This window comes from Halictus rubicundus, chromosome 2 (assembly GCF_050948215.1).
Source record: "Halictus rubicundus isolate RS-2024b chromosome 2, iyHalRubi1_principal, whole genome shotgun sequence".
Classification (NCBI taxonomy): Eukaryota; Metazoa; Arthropoda; class Insecta; order Hymenoptera; family Halictidae; genus Halictus; species Halictus rubicundus.
This window is the reverse complement of record NC_135150.1, coordinates 5,818,662-5,842,132: the sequence shown is the minus strand read 5'-3', so window position 1 is coordinate 5,842,132 and position 23,471 is coordinate 5,818,662. Positions and strand designations below refer to the sequence as shown.

Genomic DNA, 23,471 nt, shown 5'->3' with positions numbered 1-23,471 from the left:
GGCAGCTTACCTTTTCTTAGGGTAAAAATATCGTGTCGCGAGCCATACATCTTCCCGACAGGCGAAATAAGCGCGAGGAACAATTGGAACTTCCGACGACGACTGTTTGTTCCAGCCGGTTTTTCTCTCGTTCCTGTCGCTGCTGAGTTAGTGCCGAGACTTTGCTAATTCACTCATTTTGCCGATGCTGCCTAACGCCTGGATCATCGCGTCAACCAGCATATCAGTAACACGACTGTTTCCTGAGAGATAGCCAAGGTTTCTCATATTATAAAGAAAATATAATTTATTTTAATCATTACTATAATAGACATTATGTTTAACAGTATAGCCATTCCTTTTCATACTATACCTGTTATGTAAACATTTTCATGGAAATTGTTCGGAGTGGCTAGAATGCAAACGGGGTACAGTTTTATTCCGATATATGATGATTGTTCGGGACCGGCTTTCATCGTATTTCGAATGAGGGTACCTATGCAGCTTGACTTTGTTTTCGAGTGGGCCGAGAGAGAACATGGAGTATGAGCGAGAGGCGAGAGGTTCTCGGCCGGCCATTAAATTGTCGGCAGGGATATCTTTTGTTGGAAAAAGATAGAATACTACGTACCGTCGGGCGAACAACTTCAAAAGAGGTCGAGGGGATAGCGATTTTCTTATTGCGAAATAGACGTCGTCGTCTTATATCGAAATAAAACTGTATCGTAGACCTTCTCGCTCATTGAGAAATACGTGTTGTTTGAATTTGCCAACAACTCCCTTGAACACGATATTGCAGTTCCTCAACATTGTTTACTGATATGTTGTAAACTTTACCATAAGAGTTACTGAAAGACATAGACGGCTGAAATTCGGAAACACGGTCACATCGGGTATATGTTTATAGAAACTTTTTTTATCGTACTGAATCCATCCCTGAAGCTATGCCCATATATTTTGAAACATCCTGTATATATACGCTTTTCGTAGCGAATCGGTTAATGAAATGGGATATATAACGAACGATGTACAAAAAGCGGAACTGCTGTAAACTCTTCAATTCAGATGTTTATCAAGGATTTTAAATCGGGAAAAAAGAAACGTGGAAAGAAAGGGCGCCTGCGGAGCAGTTATTCTAATCGCGTAGCAGAAAAAATGAGCAACGTTGACGTGGAAATATCGTATGGTTGGGCGGTCCACGTTTTCCCCGGCAAAGGAGTGCTGGGCCAGACCAATCGGAAGTCCTGATAACAAACCTGCCACCTGCTTCACCTCGAGCTACTTCTCTCCTTAAGTCCATAAAGCGGAGAACCGGCGCAAGCCGGTCTTGCCAAGAGATTTACTTTATATGCAAATGAAAGACGGATATGTTGGGAATAGGGGGAGGATGCGATGGCGTTTAACCGAAACACGATATCGACAAGTGTCATCTGTCAAACGTACCCTCTAATCTGACCCCCGTCTTACCCTCTTCGCTGGGTCCTTCCGGGAAACTCAGCCAATGGCGTCATTACTTCTACGACTTCATAAATACTGCCTCTATAATCGATGAAGATACTCGTCAAGTTATTTCCCAAAAGTTTGGGATCGCTTTATGTTCATTGTTCGTGACGTATGAAAGGAAATCATTACATACCGAATTACCTGATACATTACTTTTTATTTTAAGCGCTTGAACTTGTGAAATTTATAACACTTTGATGGTAGATCAAGAATTTAATATTGTCAATTTTTCTATGGATTTAGAAATATTTCAAAAATTTAAGCGAATTTTAATTTGGCTATTTGAACGAATGATACTCTTTTATTGTTTATAAAGGTGGTACAACCGAAAAAGGGGTGATCCTGCATAAAAAAATAAGTCGAAAATGTAGACAAAATTTGTTCATGTCAGGGTTTCTTTTCGAGAAAATCGATTTTCATAATTCGGTGAACATGCGCGCTGTTGAGTGGGAATCGTTTGAAGCGTCTGTTCATCACCTATCAATTCTACTTCTCACAAGTGCTAAGCATGCGACTTGACGGATTTTCAACGTCGACTTTCTCGAAAACAAAGCCTCATATGAGAATATTTTATTCTACATTTCCGACTTACTTTATTATGTAGAATCCCCCCCCCCCCCCCCCCGTTGTATCACCAATTATTCATTACCCAGTATGTCTTGAGCGGTTTTATGGATTATCAGGGATTTAGTTTGGAATTACTTTATCATTACTTTATACATTATATAATTGAAGTACAAATGTATCCCTCCAATTTCGTAGGTAAAAATAATTTTCTATGCTCTGCTTACAACAGGAAAAAAAAAATAAAAAGATGAAAGAAAGCAGGGCTCCGAAGAAGTTTCTTGCCGCGTGGCAGAAGTCGAACCAATAAACATGATTCGCCTTATAATCTCGCCTTCCTCAGAACAGCCATATCCCTAGAGCCCTTCCACTCACCCAATCTAAGCGGGGAAATGGTTTTATGCACACAAGCGATACCCACGGGAACCGTTATCCCATCCAAGGACGTTGAATAATTACTAGCAGCTATCTAACCGATTGAAAATCAAGGATGCCGTGGGAATATCGGTTAAACGATTTACCGTGAATTTCGGCGTTTCTGAATCGGAAATCGCAGATGATTAAACGCGAATTATTAGTAGTTCAAGCATGGTTGCCAACAGGTGCGTTCACAACTCATCAAATTTGACTGTATCAAGATAGATGCCTACAAAAATATAAAATGAAAAGCAGAAAATGTCTCCGTTTGATTAACCCTTATATTAACCCTCTGCATTTGGTTGTCCCCTCTAAGGGGACATTATGAGTGTAGAATTGATGGCTCCGAGTGCAAAGGGTTAATATATGGCTACTACCCGGGTACCTACTTTCTATTTGTCCACAAAATTTGTTGCCCATGCCCCTGTTGATAAATATCGTAGAAATTTCTAGGTATTGACATAAGAGTTCAACTTTATGAGAGAACAAACAATGGTAAAATCGATGAGTACATTTCTTAACAATCGTTTCCAAAAACACTCTGTTTAGGTATAATTTTTAACCTTGAAAACAGAGGAGTAAACAATTTGTTTCATCTTACGTTTGAAATGGATATAGACATTATTAAAAGTATAATATATTTTTAACTTTCCTTCAGTTATAATTGAATTAAACTTTAAATATTTTTCAACAAAAAGTTGTGAATTATACGTATTTCAAAAACAGTAAACATGATATCTTATGGATTAAATCGTAGTTAATATCAATTCTTTTCTTTTAAGTGTAATTACTAGACTCCGGAACTCTATGCAAAATAAAAAGTTTGTACATCAATTACAAGACACAGGAGCTCAATATAAATTTATATTTTTTACTAATAATTTTAATGTAATGTTGTGAAAATAATTAATACTCTTAAAATCTTCTAATCTTTGCACATAAATGCATAAAATCCGGAGTCTAACAACTACAATACCCAATATAGCTTCTGAGATTTATATTTCAAGGGATATTTTTATTGATAAATATCTGTAGATCTAAACAAAAGTGTAATATAAAACAGAAATTAAAAGACAATATTTTTCATTCGCATATTTCGAAATTTGGGAATCACTTTTACTACGCTACACGTAAAATAACTGGCCAAAACGAACTGTCAACAATGTCAGCATTGAATTTCCGATAAAAATGATCGCGAAGTAATTCTGTTCTCGTTCCCATCATTAACCTTCCGATGCCCTTGCCCTGCCGACAAAACATTCTCACCAATCGGAGAGAAAAACGCAGGAAGGTAGTTTCATTGGCATATCTAACATCCAAATGGTTTTGATGCGTGAAGAAGGTCCGAAGCAATCTCATTCGTGGCTCGACACACAGGAGAGGGAAGGCGAAGAGAGCGAGAAAGCCGTGGACGCAGTAATAGGTATCGTAGCAGCGAAATAAAGGAGAAAAAGCATGATCAAAGTATGAAAGGGACGGAAAGGACCGAGTGTGCTGCTGAGAATAGGCATTATCTGAGCGGAGACGTGGAGCACGATGCAAAACGCTTCGCCGGCGCGTCATTTAGTGGCCCTTACCGCTGCATTCCTCGAATGTACAATAATATAATGACTAAACTACAAATTTTATACACTTACGACAAAAATGAGTAGATCAAACTCAAAACCGTGAAAATATTCTAACAATTTAAAAATATTGTTGTATTATTCCTGACTTATTCAAATGATTAAGAAAAGTAATAAATGTACATGTAGCTCTTGTGTATTGTAATGAAAGTAGACAATTTGTGTCTTGCGTAAAAATCCGCGCTCTAATAATGGCATATGCTATAGTTCATTATATTACAAAAATAATTAACAATTAAAGTTCAGATAATCAGTTCTTGTCATAACTATATTATTATATATATTCTGTATTAAATGTTCAAAATTTGCGATATGAGATATGAAATATAAATTTTAAATGTTCAATTCACATATATTTTTATATGAAATAGTTCTTACCAATTTTGGTATTTATGCCAAGTTATTATTAATTTTTACTGTTTGTAAATATGAATTGTACTCTGTATATACTGTATATTAAGAATATATGTATAGTAGGTGATATATGACAGAATAATAAGTTCGAGTATGAAAAGTGTAATAAAATAAACAGTCAACGTGCATTTCCCGCCATAGAAGCCCCAGATGTTCATGAAATAAAACCGTTACGACATATTTCTACTGCCTTAGCGAAATCACTTTCGACGTCTTTCATGGCAGCACTGAAAAATTTTATCGTTCAACCATTTTCCGGGAAAACTGACTCGTTTCAGCGATGCTTACAACACATCACTTAATGAATCGAATGGTATACTAAAATCGGCCGAACGACTTGACGCGTTTGCGAAATTTCCACTTATAATTTTATTGATTCTGTCTCGTGTTTCACAGACTGATTCTATCAAACATTTAAAAATTTTATTTTTAACAAAGATAATAAACTTATATGTCGGTATTTCTATCAGACCATAGCATTTTTGTTCAAATTGTTATAAGTTTTCATACGTGTAAAATTTTAAGAAACATTTCCAGCAAAAGTTATTGAGTTTAGTACGATTTATGGGGAGGCATAATAATTCCCCAACAACTTATTAAAAAAATAAAGTTGAATTTTAAGTCTTTTCTATTGTATTATGTCCCATATAAATAAAAATATTTTAATGTTGTCAAAAACTTTTAATATTGCCATTACTAGACTGTCGATTTTATGCATTTATGACAAAAATAAGTAGCTAAAATTTAAAGCAGAAAATTAAAAGAATTCAAGAATATTGATTTATTATTTTTATCCTGTAGAAGTTATTAAAGAAAGAATGTTAATTTTATTTGGTTTCTGTTTGTTACAATTAATCTAGACAATTTTTATTTTGTACAAACATCCGTAGTGTAGGCATTACATTACATTTAACTTTACGTTCGACGATGTACACGATATAAGTGACTTTTCAGTCCTGAAGTTTTCACATATATCGAGATAGTACTATACTCTTATCGAATATTTTAATGCTCGCTTACACTTACTTTGCTCGAACGGATACTTTTTAGCAGAAGCATTAGGTTGTTACTTATGTTGTTACATTACTTACTTATGTTACTTATGTTACTTATGTTGCATTAGGTTGTTATTTACCGTTTCTAAATAAACTTATAAATCAAATATTCTGTGAATGAATTCAAGTTTTTTATTGTATTACGATGGAAATTCAATTTTTTGGTCGTTCACGTTCTTCATTTATAAGATCGTCATACTCTATTTTGTAGTCTTCATTACTATCGACGAATAGTGCGTCGATTAATCGATACATTTTAACCAAACCTAACATATGTTATTTTTCCACTCGTATAAAAAAAATACTCGACAATCTCATTGATTGGCATTGGAATAAACTTTATTTAAAAGTGAAATTGGATATCTAAATAGAAATTGAAGATAATACCTTAAGACCAGCTTTGTACCTTAAACTCAGGTTAAACTTCCACTCAGGGGACCAAAAATTTTCAATTTTTCTGGATACAATATTGTACATTTCGACGAAAAAATAATAGAACTTTAAATTCTAGTGCACGGAATCGAAGTTTCAGTACGCAGAGTTCACTGATTCAAAAGTTATGCGTGCTAAAATTTTCCATCCTACCCCCCCCCCCCCCCCGCACGAATCTAACCTCGACCAACCTTTTCGCGACTCCGCTCAATGGACGATGTCGAAGTACATACTAATATGGTGGTACCCTTATCTGTCAAACGTGCTTGAAATCGAACAACTTTACTCGCGTATAACTTTTAAACGAGTGAACTCTGCACACTCAAATTTAAATTCCGCGCATTAGAACTTAGAATTCTATCATTTTCTGGTAAAATTGTATAATATTACATTCAGAAAAGTTAAAAAGTTTTGGTCCCCCGAGTGGAAGTTCAGCCTAAAATGATAAATAATAAATTCGTAGATTGTAATAGTATTTCTTGATCAAAACGCTGCATAACATTCGCACTCTAAAATCGTACATTTCATGTGCAATAACCTGACAGTAGAAAAAGAATATAAAAAATATATAAATAGAAAGTGTAAAATATAAAAAAAACATCTTACCTGACAGTTGATGTCCTGTTTCTCGGACAGTAGCCTGGCGACGTGACGAACCGACGAAGCTACCTCGGATGTGGCTCCAGCCTGGAGGGCAACATTCAAAACTGCAAGGGTATCCTTATCCCTTCGTAACGCGCCCTGTAGTTCTGCCAAACGAATACTAAACTGCTGGACGGCTTGTAGAGCACATAATTGTTGATTGCCCCTGCAAAGATACACAAACCGCGGTTTAAGTTAATGAACATACTAATACGTTTAATGAGCAAACCATGCAAATAGTTAAAAATTTCCCCTCAACCCGTTGGCTGTCGCGTCATTCGTGTGTTGTCACTTACGCAAATTTAAAATTTAATTTTTATGCATATACAATGTTAAGCGTATCTACGTAATTTGACCAAAGTCTGAAAAATGCAATGCAGTTGAAAGGGTGATTACAATCGTCAATCTTAACCTCTCTGTTTTTCTTTCATTAACTAAATTACTTTGATTTCGTGCGATTTTTAGAATTTCTGAGAGACTATCGACATTGGTGGATTTATGATATCCGTAAATTTGTGAAATACAAAAAGCGGTTCATATTAATACAAACGAATAATATTTCTATGGAGAGAATGTTTTAGGAGGCGAAATCAAAGGAATAAGTAATAATGAATAATAATTAATTGCATATGTTTCATCGAAATAAGTCTTTTTGAAGTATTAAAAATTTGTAAAGTTAAACATTTCAATCGTGACGTACAAGTAAATAAATAAGTAAAGAAGAAGTGCTGAAAATAATTGAAATATTTGTTTTTTAATAAAATTGTTCTACATTGCATTTACCATTTCATTGGTCGTTAGCAATCACTCAATGGCATATAAGAATTTGAAGATTATAAAATCAATTTAGAGATTAAGAATTGGAAATCAAATTGAATTATTTGTTGAACTTCATGTACAATAATGAATCGATTTTATATTTGGTGGAGTATCCTATTCTTAATAAAGATGCAATGAATATCGATGATGATAATCGGATATAACGTTAAATTCGAGATTGCATATTTTTCAGCGATGTGAACCTTTATCAAATAGATTCAAGGCACTCGATAAACATTAGTTCTTCCCCATTCTCGGAGTCGGTGACGAAATTGAATGGAAAAATCGCGACGCGGGTCAACATAATAAAAAGCGGAACGAAGGCAAAGCCTCTCGGCAAACAGGGAGACGTCGAATTATTAGTGTGTCTGCCCAATGGCATTATCGACAAATAGAAACACTTTAGCCATGGAACAATCCCAGCATCCCCACGTGTATGCAATTTGTCATAAAATGATTCTGCAATCTTTTCAAGTGATCGAAGATACGTAAAGAAAACAAAATTTTAATGGATAGCATTTCCATAGTGAAAAACATACGAATAAATTCTTGGTTTTTAATTGCTTTATTGAGAATTATTTTGTATTATTTTAAGAAACTTACTCTATCAATCAACATTTTCGTTGTATAAAGAAGGATAACAAATAAGTGTGTCTTCTATTATTTAGTAACGTTTGTCATAAAGGAACTAAATTACAATAATTATCGTAAATTATGAATACTAGAATTTTGAATTTTTTAATTGCGGTAAAAGTTAATGAAAGCGAAAAAATGAGTAGGATAAGAACCAAGTATGATTATAAAAACTGTAAAATTGAACTCTGCAACTATTTTGTGCTTCAAAATTTCTCATACAATATACAATTAACTACTATAGTGATATACTTCTAAAATAAATTTTTCTCTTACTTCGATGAAATGAGTTTGATTAGGTATTAGAAGTCACTAAATTACCATTTTTGATAGAATGAGAATGACAAATTTTTATCGTGTCAAATGAAAATTTACTTTCAAATGACTTTTATCTTATAATAATGGTAAAACGCATCTGACCAAGTTACCCATAAGAATCGCGTATCCATATCAAAGACTGGGAATTTCGGGGGAGCTTTGGACAAGCAGGATCTTTGTAAAACCCCAGTGGGTCAGTGGTAAATCCCTTTGCATGGGTTAGATCCCTATCAGAGAGGGGAATCAAATACGCCTACGGCAATTAAAATCTGTCTGTCGGCTACATGGTTTTTGTTTCCAAATGTCTGTCAATTTCAAAGCTCGCCACATTCGATAAAACAATAATTATTGACTTGAAAATCAAACTAAAACTAATGGCGAATAACGTCTATAGTATATAATTAAGAATCTACATACACGTACCAAATTTCAAACAATTTGAATAAAAATGATCAAAAATTCTCACGCGATAACTCTTGATACATTAACAAATTAATGTTGTAATAAAATTGTCATTATGAATGTTGAAAATTGAATTATTTAATTTTTTGTATTGTTTCTGGTACACTCAAAATGGTTCTCAAAATCTAACTAATTTTTATTAATAAAGGAATTAATATCCACAAAGTGTTTCTGTTCGACTGATTGTCTTTAGTGTCAAAGATCACTACTATCCAAAAAGGTATCAATCGCACTACGAAGAAGCCAATCAGTGTAGGCACCATTTTCTCATATCGATTTATTCGAACCATAGCGGTTTACTTTCATTTTTGTTGTACTTAAAATTTGTATATTATCTGTCAATAGATATATTCTTCCAAATTCTTTATATGCACTGTTATCTTTTACAAATAAATTTTACGAGATTTAATTATCTCAGATTGCATCTCATGAACTTATGATTGATTTTTGAGCCCTTAATATAGTGCAGTTATTATATCTCTCGCAATATTAGCAATTTTAAAAGAAGTAAATAGAAATATACTATTACATTATGGGTACCTATAAACAATGTCGTCTTTACAAATTGATTAAACATTGCCATCTTATTCCTGGACTACATACCAACCAAATTTATTAACATGCGTGAGTGTGCTTATCGTGAAATTAATCCGTAATTAATTAATCTAGAATAAATATGAAGTAAAATAAATATTAAATTATACAAATATCAAGAAACGGCATTTCTCATGGATACTTCTATTGCTATACAAATGTGTCGCTCTGTTATATTGGTTGATTCAAATGATTTTTCAAAACGATTTTTATAAAGAGCTTGCCTCTCACATTCGCTTGAGAATGATACAATGAAGGTATACCGAATAGAAACAATACTGGTAATGTAGCCTACTAGAAAATCGTTTAGATGGACGTTTCCTTTCCACAGACATTTCAGAAATAGCCAAGATTAAACGCACGATCCCGGCTAAAACTAGTAATCCCGTGACACGGGTCGAAATCCCGAAGGTCCGAGCCCTCGGTGCCAGTACCGACGGTGTCCACGGGTTTCCCGGTGTTTGCTCTGGAGGCTTCATTGCCTCTCATAATATTTGCCGAACGTCGCACGCGGGCCAGAGAACGGTCAGTCAATGATCCTAAACCACCTATTCCACGCGGCTCGAAACTCGATAAACATACCCCTGCGATGAACAGAAACTGAACGCGGAAGACGTTCAAGAATCCAGATTATTATTAACCCCCGAATCATCAATTTTATTGTCAACCCACTACAATATATTAGATCTACCAAGCAGCTTCTGTGTATTTTTTAAATTCATTAGAACTCTCTTCAGGTTGGTTTCTTGTCTCAGCCAATCTTATTGATTTATTTTACTTCTATTGTTTTTCCTTCACACCACGCTGTCATATTGTAAAACTACTATTTTGCCACTGATAATACACTAGGGTAAGGAACCCAATTACTGTGGGGGTACTGTACCTATACTAATTATACTTATTATTAAGCATAATGAGTATGAAAAAAGAAAGATTAAATTTTTTTATTAAAATCAGTTAATATTTATGTTATATAGCTCTTTCTTAGTATTTATTATGCTCTAAAAATAAGTATAATTAATATAGCCACAGTAATTGGTACACCCACAGTAATTGGGTTCCTTACCCTAGCACGTTGAGTGTGGTTTCCGGTGACCGACGCTATTGATTTGCACCAAAACGATTATTATAAAGTTCGTTGCACATTCGTATCAATCTTTTAGATCTGAAATGAACAAAATTATAGTGTAAGGTGCAAACTACATTGTGAAGCAACTAAATAGCCGTTTAATGCCAAAATGGTGCAGATTGGTACAGTTAATCAAACAATTACAAGATGTTGGATACCATAATTGTAACCGTTCGATATTTGTATCACGTTTATAGGAGGATGCTGTATCAAAATCACAACAATCTCCTATAGTTTGGAAACTGATATTTCAAACCAAAAATAAAATAAGAATTTTATTGAAATTGAAGTAGAAAGCTACGAAGAAGGTAACGATGGATTCTAAACAACAAAGAAAATAATCTTCAATCCATTAAGATCAACGAAGCAGGAGAAAACATTTTATTTGGATTCCAAATCTTGCAATTGATGGAGACAATTTCTTGCATAAAAATCAGCGGTTCACTAATGATACTTACTTTTGGAAAGTCTCGTCCCAGGTACGATACAAATCCGCCACGCCATCCTTCAGGGTGGTGAAGGTCAACGACGCCAAGTTATCGTGATCGGTGATCAGTCTGTGCGTCGAGACGTTCAGCGCCAGCATCGCAGTCTTGCGATCCCTCAACGAAGCCAGTTCGGCCTAGAACATTAAATATACATTTTTAGTGGTTGCCTTCTTCGGCTAACTCAAACGGATTGCCCCGTTCTTGCGGCGGAGGGTGCGGGTGATGTATAAACTGGTCGCAGCAGTAGACCAAAGGAAGTGAACTGTGTGTGTCTTGCAACGGGAACCGAGATATTTATCTTTCGTCCAAATGATCCCGTAATGTAGTCAATAGACTACGGATATCCCCTGCATTTACAACGCAAACCCTGCCGATTACAATAATTATTGCAGTGCACGATATACAGAGGATCCAAAAATTATTTGAATATTAAACTTCTGATTCTTAAAAAATTTTCGATATTCAACCTGTAATAACCCCCCCCCCCCCCCCCCAATCATAAAACAATAAAGACGGTCTCATTTTAAAGCTTGGAGCCTCTGCTTTCGCACCTTTCAGTTAATATTTTAAATAGAAAAACGGGAAACACGTTTTGACTCGAAAATTATAGAAATCCAAAATTCTGTAAAAACGTTTAAAAAAATGTTCCGTGGCTGAATCTACCGCAGATTAGAAGATTGAGGCTTCCTCTTTACGACGCCTTCTTAGACTTCGATATACGATTTCTTTTTTGGTCGTTTTATGAAACAGAAACGAAGAGTACATTATTATATTACATTAAAGTTGAAGGTGCAACTTTCATTAAATATTCGATAAAACGGCGAAAAATAATAGTAGAGCGATTTTTAAGATGTCCTTAGAAAGGAGAAGCTTCAATCTTCAAGTTTACGGTAGATTCAACTAAGAAACAAATTTTCTAACGTTTTTGCAGATCTTCGAATCTGTATCAGTTTCTCATCTGCTATAACACACAAAAATATGTAAGCAGAAAATGAACGATGCATTACGAAAGATCAAGCTTTAAAATGTGTCTAAATTTATTGCTGTACTCCTGTTTTGACACATAGGTCTACAAACCGCATTTTTTAAATTTTCAATATAGACCCACATAAAAAAGTTGTGAAATACAACTTTTAGTATTTTCCCTGTAATTTTTAATAAATCTCTTTTCATCTTATGTAGTAACTCAATTGTGCTAACTTCTCAAAAACATCCACGTCATTCGGTCCAATATTTAACAAGTTATTGCCTTTTTCAGAGTGCCCGAATATTAATCAAAGTCACTATACATCCCAGAAGGATTAACAAAGTATTCGAACACATATTAATAATTTTGTAAGCACTGTTTTAATTAAATGTAATATTTCTTATCGCAAGCATTCTCTTTAGATAAATAAACAATAAATAAAGATGGTTCTCATTTGCTCTTTAACTCCTTGCCATGCAGAAAAACACTGTTAAATATTAGGGGTACCCATAAGTAATCAATTATTTGCAAAGAATTTGTTTTGCCAGTAGTTCTGTACCGATCGTTGAAGAGGAAACACGTATTCTTTTACAGTTATCGGTAAAGCAGCCTGTGTTCAAAATATTCTAAAAAGTATAATTTTTTTTACAACCCTATAATAAAATGGCGGCGTCCGTACCTTCCGAGGATCATATTCGTCATTACACACTTTTTCATTTTCATGCGGGATTTAATGCAACGGTAACAACAAAGAAAATTTGCAATGTTTATGGAGATGTATTGAAGGTCAACAAGTGTCAACGTTGGTTCAGGAGATTTGCTGCTGGCGATTATGATCTCTCTGACAGGCCTCGAAGTGGACGACCAGTTGAATTTGATAACGACAACCTAAAATCTCTAGTGGAAACTGATCCAAAATTAAGTATACAAGAATTATCGAAAAGCCTTGGGTCCACATGGTCAACTATACAAAGGCACCTACACGAAATGGGAAAGGCATATAGGCAAGGAATATGGGCACCGCATCAATTATCTCAGACCAACAAGAATATTCGTCGATCAATTTGCACTTCATTGCTATCCTGATTTCGTAGAGATTCATTTCTTAGCAGAATCGTTACCGGAGATGAAAAATGGATTCTTTATGATAACATACAGCGTTCCAAGCAATGGCTTTCTGCAAATCAAACCGCAATATCAACCCCTAAACCTAGCTTATCACTTAGAAAGGTGTTACTGTGCATTTGGTGGGACTGTCGTTGCATAATTCACTTTGAGTTGTTGAAACCTGGAGGAACAGTTACTGCTGAGTTGTATTGTCAGCAATTACAACGGCTGTATTCAGAACTATTGAAAAATAGGGCATCTTTAGTCCACAGAAAAGGTGTAATACTGCAAATTGACAATGCCCGGCCCCCTACAGCGAAACTCACTCAGGAAAAAAAATCAAAGAATTGTAATGGGAAGTTTTACCGCACCCCCCGTACTCACCGGATATTGCTCCCTCCGACTATCATCTTTTCAGATCTCTGGAGCATTATTTAAGAAATAAAACATTCACTTCTGTAGAAGATGTAAGGAGGCACCTTGAGTCATACTTTGCTTCACGAACCCTGGATTTCTATAAGAGGGGGCTTGAAAATTTGCAGGAAAGATGGCAAATTGTCCTTGACAATGATGGAGATTATATAATAAATTAAGAAATAAAAACTTGAATTTACTACAACGTTTGTTTTAGATTTCAAAATAATTGATTACTTATGGGTCCCTCTAATATAAATGTTATTCCTATCTTTTAAATCGAAATAAAATGTTTTGGTCATAATTCAGCGTTCCCTTAATTTCGTGGAATAGCGTAGCATAATTGATCATCTCCTACTACGAAGAAGCATTGAACTCTCTGGATGTCCGAAACACGGAGCGTCCAGGTCCGCGTGTGAGCCAGCAGGAGGACGTCGAGCAGAGGAAGCCAGACGGGTCGGCATTCGTCATCGGTACAGATATAAACGTGCGTTTATCAGGAAAAGCATAACTGAACTATAAGGGTTGTAAGAGCGCAAGGTAGACGATGGAGTAACCACGTCACGTTGTCACGTCCCCGTCGTCCTACTACAGGAGGCGACCGACGAGGGCCGCATAAATAAACCCGGGTTTACGACGGCGACGCAAGGCGTAAGAGAACGAAAACGAGAACCCCCGTTGGTTCTTCCTCTTTCTTCCACCATCGCCACCACCTCCATCCCCGCACCCAACCCCTTTCCCGCCGAGCTTGGCTCCTTACCCCTCCGCGAGTCATTTCTCGTCCGCTCATCGCGTGACGAGAACGAGAGCTCGAGAAAGCTCGTAAAAGTTCGTCCTTGCGGTCATCGCACGCGTCTACCGGCGACCGTCTATAGTCTATCTCTTCTCTTACCTCTACCAAGCCGAGTCCTCTCCGCCTTTCTCGAAGTAATTCCTCCCGGCGAAACGAAATTTACTACGGAATTTACTACTGTTTTCCGCTTGCATTTATATTGTACACCGATCTCTCCGACCCGAGCCACCCGATCGACGACGCTCGCGTTCCACGCGGACGACGGCGTCTTCTAATCACACGGATGAATTGAATGCTACCAGCTCACCGGTTGCAGACGGTTTGAAAACGCTTGAACCGGTTCGAACGACTCCCGAGGGCCTTCTTTTATACGACCCGTGGTAAAAATTGTTTTTTCAGGTATTTTCTTTGGGTTAAATTGCGCCGAGAATCTTAACACTTAACGATTATTCCATAATTTTTTAAGATCTACAGGGTATACCACCTAATTCTGCCCCCCTAATTTGTTATTTATACAGATACAAAAAAATGTTCGAAGAGAAAGTTATCGTATTTGGAGGCGGATGTAAGCCTGTGTGGGTAAAGGTCATATGTCCCGAGATCTTACGAACAGTATTTTTTTTTAAATGGAATGACCTACATTTTATATCGTGAATCGTTAAAATATCGAATTCTGCATACAATTGTGTTGACCATCATATGCCCTTAGATTAGTCTAATAGTTAACCCTAAACTCTAATAGTTTACCCTAAACTTTGCGAAAGCACACTGGATATAGAGATTTTAGCTGGATTGTAACTTACTATCGTTAAAAAGAACTCCGTTTTAGGATGAATTTGATGTGAAAGTCATTAAAAACGTATCAATAATGGCATGTCGATCATTAATAGTTAAATGTTCTTAAAAAATGCACGAATCTTTTTCGAATTTTACATAGATCCCTTTCATTAGCAGCTTATAAGCGATCAATATAGAGATTTATTTGGGCAATACATTATTCGACAGAATATCCAATGCGCAAAACTGATTCTTCGACTTTTTCTACTCTTCTAATGTTCTCCTGCTTGTGAGGTTCTAACCCCTTATTGTAATTCATTGCTATTATAAGCATACTTATATTATCCATTTTCTTACAGTCGACACACGAAATGCTATGGAGTTTGTTTTTTTTTACAATACATAAACGAAATAAAGTTCCTACATTCTGAACGTGTAATAATAAAGTAGAATTGTACAAAAATTGTACATATTCTTGACGTAATCGTAGTCGCGACCAATTTTACGGGTATAGTCTAACTAGGTCTGACTATGCGAATCTTATACTACTTATACGCAACGGCTGGTAAGAGTTCGAAGAGTAGATATTAGGGTATTCAAGTTAGACATTAGGGTAGTGTGATACGGGGGAACTACTGTACTTGTATTAGATTGTTCCAGCACTTTATGCGAATTTATAAAACACAATATTATTATAAAACATAAAATAATTTATTTGAAATTTTCAAACTACTACCGCACGTTTGATAACATTTACACTTATCCACGTGGTACTTTTCATTCGTGTTCACGTAGAGAAGATTATTATTGTCCTATCAAAAAATGTAACCGTAATTATTTAAACGCTACATTCATATTGAGTTGCGTTAAATTCGTAATAATACGTAAACAATATTTAATTCGTAAAGAAAGTGATTAGATATTCTAATATTAACTGATTAACTTATCTGTCTATTTATTCTAATATTATATTGCAGTATTTCTGTTTATAGCGGATATTTTACGAACATATTTGAACCGAATGTCCCAAATATCAAATTAAAAGAACACAATATACATAGAAAAAACGCTATAAGATGAAAATTCTTGTGCTAAAACTAAAGCATTAGCTTCCCTAAAGGATGTCGGACATTATCATCCAATTTAGAACCACCACATTGAACCATCATCGTTGCAAATAACGGTGGTTACTAATAACCTGAGAAGTGAAGCATGTGACTTAAACAATTCAATAAAACAAAAAGTTGCTTTGATTTGGTATGACTTTTATGGACACGATTAAACTATGAAAGGACAAAAGTAAATAGCACTTTCCTGCGTCAGTCCCACGGACCCAACTCATGCATTGGGAGAGGGGTAAAGACACATGCGCACAAAGTGGTAAGATCGACCCACTGAAATAGCCCTCAAACACGACCGCCCATCGTGGCGTGATCCGCACGAGGTACTCGCGAGCCTTCAGGCGGACCCAATCGATATTCTTTGCGAACGTCAATAATTTATGCAAATCCGAGCACGAGTAAACGACGGATACAGGCGTGATTCCGGGCACGGTATCAAAGAGGTCAGACGCGTGAAAAGCGGTGGCGGTATACTGGCGCGGTTGATGTGTGCGCACAAAGAGAGATAGAGAGAGATAGAGAGAGAGAGAGAGAGAGAGAGAGAGAGAGAGAGAGAGAGAGAAGGGAGAGAAAAAGAGTTGCGGAGAGTGAGGAGGAGAGAACGGGGGTGGAAACAGAGGAGAAAGAACGACGCGGGTTTGCGCCACTGTCCGACAGCGGTCGCAACGAAAAGTGGTTGGCATTGATATTCCAGGCACATTGCGAAGCCAGAAGCAGCCGTTCCGTGCCCGTTCCCCTCTTCCGTAACCACCCACATCGCCTCCTTCCCTTTGGGACCCCAACCCGGGTTGTGGAGCAACCCTATCTCTCTCCTACCCCCGCCGAATCCGGGCTTTCCCTCCCCTTCTGCTGCCCCTCGGCCCAGCTCCCGCAGACACGCACATTCCGATCTAATTCAATTTCCAATCAACAGCCAATCAATTGATTCGAATTCGGTATACAGAGCGGTCGGCCGGCGTTCGGTCGCTGCATGCCTATGAGCGGAGATGGGGACCGACGAGCGGCTTTTTATTGAAATATGTCTAAAACATCAACTGCTGGTGTTCGATGTTTGTACAATGTGGCACACCCAACCAACATCAATTATTTCCGTTGTTAATGGACCGATTAATTTTCTTTAGTCAGATTATGCGATTTCGAAGCGCCCTCGAAGGTGATCACCAGACCAGATCTTTATGAAAAAGAAAAAGTTTGCGCACCAATCGCAGGGGCTACATATAAATTTATACTTTTCAATAGTAATCCTAATATTTCACCACATGTCAGACCAACATCGACGTATTTTCTTCTACCAAAAGAACACAAAACGAAAAAAGGGGAGTATTGATGCTGCGCTGTTGTCGTTAAGTGGTCGCACTTTTATTAAAATACATGAAAATAATGTAAATACGTTCCCCAAACTATATGGTTATAATCTCGATTTTCGTAATTAAAATCACATTTAGCATCAGCAACAAGGATTACAAGCTTCCGCACTATATTGGACAATAGTAATCATTAGGTTACGGATTTTAAGCATTCATGGCAAAAATGAGTAGGTGCAATTTAAAGCAGTGAAAAGATTAGAAGACTTTAAGAGTGTTAATTATTTTCACTGCATTAAAATTATTAGTAAAAAATATAAATTTATATTTAGTTCCTGTGTGTTTAAATTGATGCACAAACTTTTGAATTTGCTTGACGATCCGGAGTTTAGTAGTGATAAATTCGCGCGAGAGACTTTTACCGTGGTGCCAGGATTTTTTGTTATCTTTATAGTAATATTGGAAGTATTCGTTCCCATTTCTTTGTCCTTGTAAAAGTAGCGTCCGCAAAATTTGAAAAATCTTTGACTTTCATTTAGCTGAAAAAATTTAACAGACGTTTTCAAAGGTTTGTGTTAAACTGGCCGAAGCCATCTCATCCAAGATTCTACACGCTCGATAAACGACTAAAAATAAAGCAGGAGTCGTCTCCGCTGAAAGAAAGTCCGAGTGACGTGGATTTCCAGTGACGAGTGAACTCGTCCCCCGGGTTCATCGATCAGTCGCGCATCCTCCGAATTCGCGTCGGGCGAGCCTTAAGCATACCGATACATTTCTTCCGAAGGAAGTATACAAATTACATTCTGCCCATCCCGAGGTCCATGAAAGCACCGACAACAGCAGCGCGGACGCTTTGGTCGGCGTACCTTGTCTACGTCGCGGGAGAAGAGAGGCGAATTAGCTTTTTGCGTGCAGTGATTCTGAGGTACGGAGAGCAACCGCGGGCCCCGCTAGTATTTTAATTGCTCGGCCGTATCGCGAGTGCAGGCTTTTTAAAGGCCGCCGGGCGGGGCAAGAAAAACAGCGTAATGCCCGAACGATCGCACCGAATAAAGGCACGCGGCCACTCGAAATAGCTTGTTGTACGTATCGACCGACCGACCGACCGGCTAACGAGCTTCCGAGTCGAAAGCCTTTCGCGATTAACCGCCACGCGGCCTCCTCGCGTACTGGCGTACGTCGTCGAATCTGTATACCCCGGCTCCCTCGTTTACGATCTTAAGCTGCCTGCAAGTTCGTTACTCGCGGACGCGCGCGGAATTCGAATGCCCGGGGACTCGATAATCGCGTCGCGGTGCCGCCGATAACCGGGCTCCTTACCGATGGGGTGGAGCTTTTACCGATACTTTTCATAGTCGAACGATTCCTCCTCCCTCCCATCCCTTCTGCCTTCCCAGTTTCTTTCGTTTCGAGGATCTCGCAGATCAAAATTCTGCGAAAATTCTGCGACGGCTGCGAATAGTTCCCAGTATAGGAAGTGCTCGCTTAACTCTTTGGGGCTAGGTGGGTTAAAAACTATCCCACCTTTTGCTTAGCTTTTTATGCATGGTGGGATATATTTTAACCCACCTCGAAAGGTTGAAGTTACTCGTGGTCATACAGTTTAATATTTTATTGAAAGTTTTTCATTCAGTTGGCAATGCTATGCACCAATGGCGAATGCGTAAATAAGTGAAAAAAAAAATATATGCAAATCGAAACGCGTCAGTAAGTTGTGTGTGCTGCTGTGATTGACGCATTGTGTGACGCAGTGGATTCGAAAAATTTTGTGCAACTAAGGTTTTTATTTTCGTTAAAAGCGTGTGCCACAAAGAGTTAAATTTACAATGCTTGGAATCCGGAAGTGAAATTCTTCCATTACATTGACTCGAGGACAGCACGACAAACTAACTATAAGAAAATACCTCGAGTCGAAAGGTCAACAATTGTTTTTTATCGTATCGTATTTTACTCGTCACACGGGTAAAAAGTGCGAAAGAAACCATGGGTCAAAACCCAACCGTTCTTTTCAGAAATTATGATAAAGTTTTTTCATTCTCAAACTGATTTCATTTCCATTGTATTTTCGATGTATTTCACCTGCAAAGAAATAATTTCCAATGGTTTCATCAATAGCAAGCTATACGTATAAACCTCGATCTGACAGAGAATGAAAATATTGTTGCGAGTGTCGATATGTTACGATATCGATACGACGCGCCAAGTGGTCTTCGTTGCAGCGTCGTCTTAGTAACGACGAAGACGCAAAGTTGAGTACTCCTCCTCTGCTTCATAAAGGTTTATCGTTATTTTATACGCTTTATTTATTGAAGACGCCCCGAACTCAATTAGTTTGATAATGAAAGAACCTTAATTTCTTTTTTTTTTAGAACCATAATTTCTTAAGAGAACAATTCAATTTTGACCGATGGTTCCCTTTACACTTTTTATCCTCGCGCAGAATTTTTTTATCCTTTTGACCTTAAGATTCAAGGTCAACGTTCTTACATCAATTTCCACGAAACCGAGGGCGCAGAATCTCGCTATGTTAGTCGCAACATATAATTTCTATGCACCCTGTACAATTTTGATTCTTACGATAATTACTAGTGAAATTACTGTTATTCCAGCCAATATATTACTGTAGTTTTGATAGAGTTTGTTTTAAGTATTGTATAACGTGAAAATATTTTATCTTGTCAATGTCCCAATTTCTGATCATCTGAAAGTTCTGTTATCGCGGAAACAGATTTTTATTATTTATTTATGCAATATTGGAAAGGATTATTGGCATTTTCTAAAATACTTACTTAATATCCTCGAAAAAAGGGATATTTATACAACGTTTAGAACGGGTTACCGTCACCTCACCGACAATTATTTCATCGACAATCGTTTCACCGACACGATTTCATCGACACCTAACTTCGCCGACAATATTAACTCACCGACATTTTCAGATCATCGTCAGTTATTTCCCCGACAGTTATTTCACCAATAGTCATTTCATCCACTGATGGTTTGTATGTAAACATTGTCGGCAAAACTCGGTATCAAGGAAACCATTTGTCGGGAAAATGACTGTCGGTGATATGAAAATGTCGGTGAGTTAATATTGCCGGCGAAGCTAGGTGTCGATGAAGTCATATCGGTGAAACGATTGTCAATGAAATAACTGTCGGTGAGGTGATGGTAACTCATTTAGAACAACGCTCTAAATCAACGGATCGTCCTAGTCTTGTCTCCACTAAAAGAACAATCTTTCAAAATTCCTTTGATGAGAGATTGCACGCAACGTATGCACGACATCTAGAAACTTTGGATTAGAACTTTGAACTACACAGATCAAACTAGAACTTTGAACGAGACACTTCAGACAACCAGGACTTCGACCAGTTTAAATTAGTTCAGAACATACAAGCTCGAACTTTGAACAGTTTACGTTACGTTAGAAGTTTGCACTAGTCAGTACCGAACAGAACTTGGACTTTATACAGGGTGTCCCACGCGACGGAGACAAGCTATATCATTAAAATGCTTGGAGATAGAACACGATGTCATAGGGCCAAGTTAAACGGTATAAAATGGAGTATGTCCTTATATTGGATTTATGCATTTTTATGCACCAGTGCAGTTAAAATATGCAACTGCACATATTTTTTATATCGTAACCCATACTTTTAAATGCACTGGTCGATGCATTTTTTCTTCCCTGCAAAGAAGTGCAGTGTTTACTCTACATATGTCCCAAATGCCTAACCGATAAAAGTCCCGGAACTATTCCCACTGCCGCGGGGAATACCCCGAGAGGGGCAATGAACCGAGGCGTCTAGAGCTACGCTGTCCTTCTCTACGTTCGGTGTGGATCAAAGAATAGTATTTCCTGGCCGATATATGTCTCTGAATAGACCCGTGTTTTGGACAATTATCGAGTAAACACTGTAATAAGGGACTTGTGCCTTAAAACTACTGGTTTAGAAGTTGTAGGCTTAAACCGTATCCCGAATCGCACTCCGCACGCATCAGGTAAGAAACCTAATTCGTTAGATGTTCCATCAAGAGCAAAACCGTCGGATAAACCAGAACGTTCTCGGGCGAGTTTAGCAAACGGTTCGAACGGTCGGGTATCTCTTAAATTTTCGGGCCGACGAGAATATTTCAAGTGGAACAGAATCGATTCCGGGTAGTCGGATAATCCGGGATCGCGAGTGAAAAAGTTCCTCGTGTCGTACATTTTAACCAGAAAACGAGCAGTCGCCGGTTCAGACGTGCCGATCTGGCGCGGTGTGGCGCGGCGCGTCGACCGGGTCCGCGAATCGATTACCGGTCGACGACGACGAGCGTTTGGGATGCACGACGGACGACGAAAAGCGCGACGGAATGAGTGAGTGCAGCGTGGCGCGCGAATCCGAATGGAATGTCCCGCGTGTATTATGCATTCGTAAACAGGCTTCAATCGTGCCCAGTACAGACTATTGGCGGCAGCGGCGCATGTTGCGACTCGACGAGCTCCAACAGCGACCCGACGCTGATTACGTTATTGCGTAATTCCAGACGACCACGCGTCGGTGCCTTGCGTTTTGATATTCCGCTCATTAGCGATCGTTCGCACTTAACGTTGCGTGATTCGCCTGTGGACAAGCGTGCATCGGCCCGACCCGTGAGAAAACTGCCTCGTCTAGCTCTATGAGCTCTTGTCCGTACACTTTTCATGCAGACGGTCGAAAGACATCATGGTACCATTGGTGACAATGTGCGCAGTGTCGGACTACAGAGATCCTATAACGATTCGGGGAATTGATCGAACACTTTATTGCGCTTACCATTTAATTTCAACGTGTATGATCACTGGATATTTATGCAGAATGAAAATTGTCTGCATAAATGGCACAACATAGGAGCCAAATAGAAATGTCCGTCTTTCTTTCGTGACTTTAATCAGCTGAAACAAGTTCATTGATATTTTTAAATTCTTTCAATCGTGTCATCGATGTGATGGTACAGGCCGGAAGAAGGTGAATCTACAAAAAAAAAAAAAATATGTCGAGAGTTTTGTCGTTTGAGGTTTTGTTTTTGACTTATTTTTTGACTTATTTGACTTATTTCTTCATGTAGATTCGCCTTCTTGCGGCTTGTGCCGTCAGATCGATAACACCCTGTATATGTGATGTCGAATTTAAACTATTAGATCTAATTATTAATATCTTCTCCGAAGTTATTTTCTACGTATTGTTCTATGTTTGTCTTGTTTTCTTATTAAACTTCCCAACAGTAACGACAGACTTGAATTAGTTTCATTAAAATCAACAATCTCTTTCCTTAAACAATCTTACAGACTTCAAAACGAGTTTAATCTGTATAGTATCATGCCGCAGTTCATCATTTATTACGAGCCTCAAATAATTTCTTACTCTAACCAAAACCTAATTCTGTATAGAGAATTCTCAACGATCATATTTCCATCTAACTTAAAAATAAAAAAACCAGTACTGATATTCAATTACCCGCATGAACTTTTTAATCCAACGAAACGCCTGCAATCCTCCGAAAAAATGCTTTAAATCCTGTGGATCTGATGCTCGATTCGTAAAACATATACGCAACAACCTGTCCGCGATTCAGCGATAGAAACCTAATCCCTGGCACGCTCTCTCCACCCTTTTGTATAAAGCTTACCGCACTGAAACGTCAACCCTTGTTTTCTGAACCTTCTACCTTTTTGTACTCCTTTAAACTTCCAATTGTATGCTCGGACTAATATTACATATGTTCGCAATAGTCATTTTCGGAAGTTACTTATTGCTATAGTTGACGAAAAGTATTTAATAACAAACACTTGTAGTACTAACAAAAATGATTCATAGATTTTCACAAATTTTCATGAGCTAATTTATAAAATCTATATCCATCAGAAATCAATTTTTTTATTACTATG

At 37.5% G+C, this 23,471-nt stretch overlaps 1 protein-coding gene across 6 annotated transcripts in view; it reads right to left on the bottom strand.

Annotated features, from left to right (window-relative positions):
- The window catches only part of LOC143363778 (uncharacterized), a 306,621-nt gene that overhangs the window by 27,120 nt on the left and 256,030 nt on the right, over positions 1-23,471 (bottom strand). For all 6 annotated transcript variants that reach the window (XM_076804326.1, XM_076804333.1, XM_076804314.1 and 3 more), the window contains 2 exons: positions 11,045-11,208; positions 6,596-6,797 (listed from right to left, as the gene is read on the bottom strand). In XM_076804326.1, coding sequence (XP_076660441.1) covers positions 6,596-6,797; positions 11,045-11,208 — 366 coding nt within the window. The remainder of the gene's footprint in view (positions 1-6,595; positions 6,798-11,044; positions 11,209-23,471) is intronic.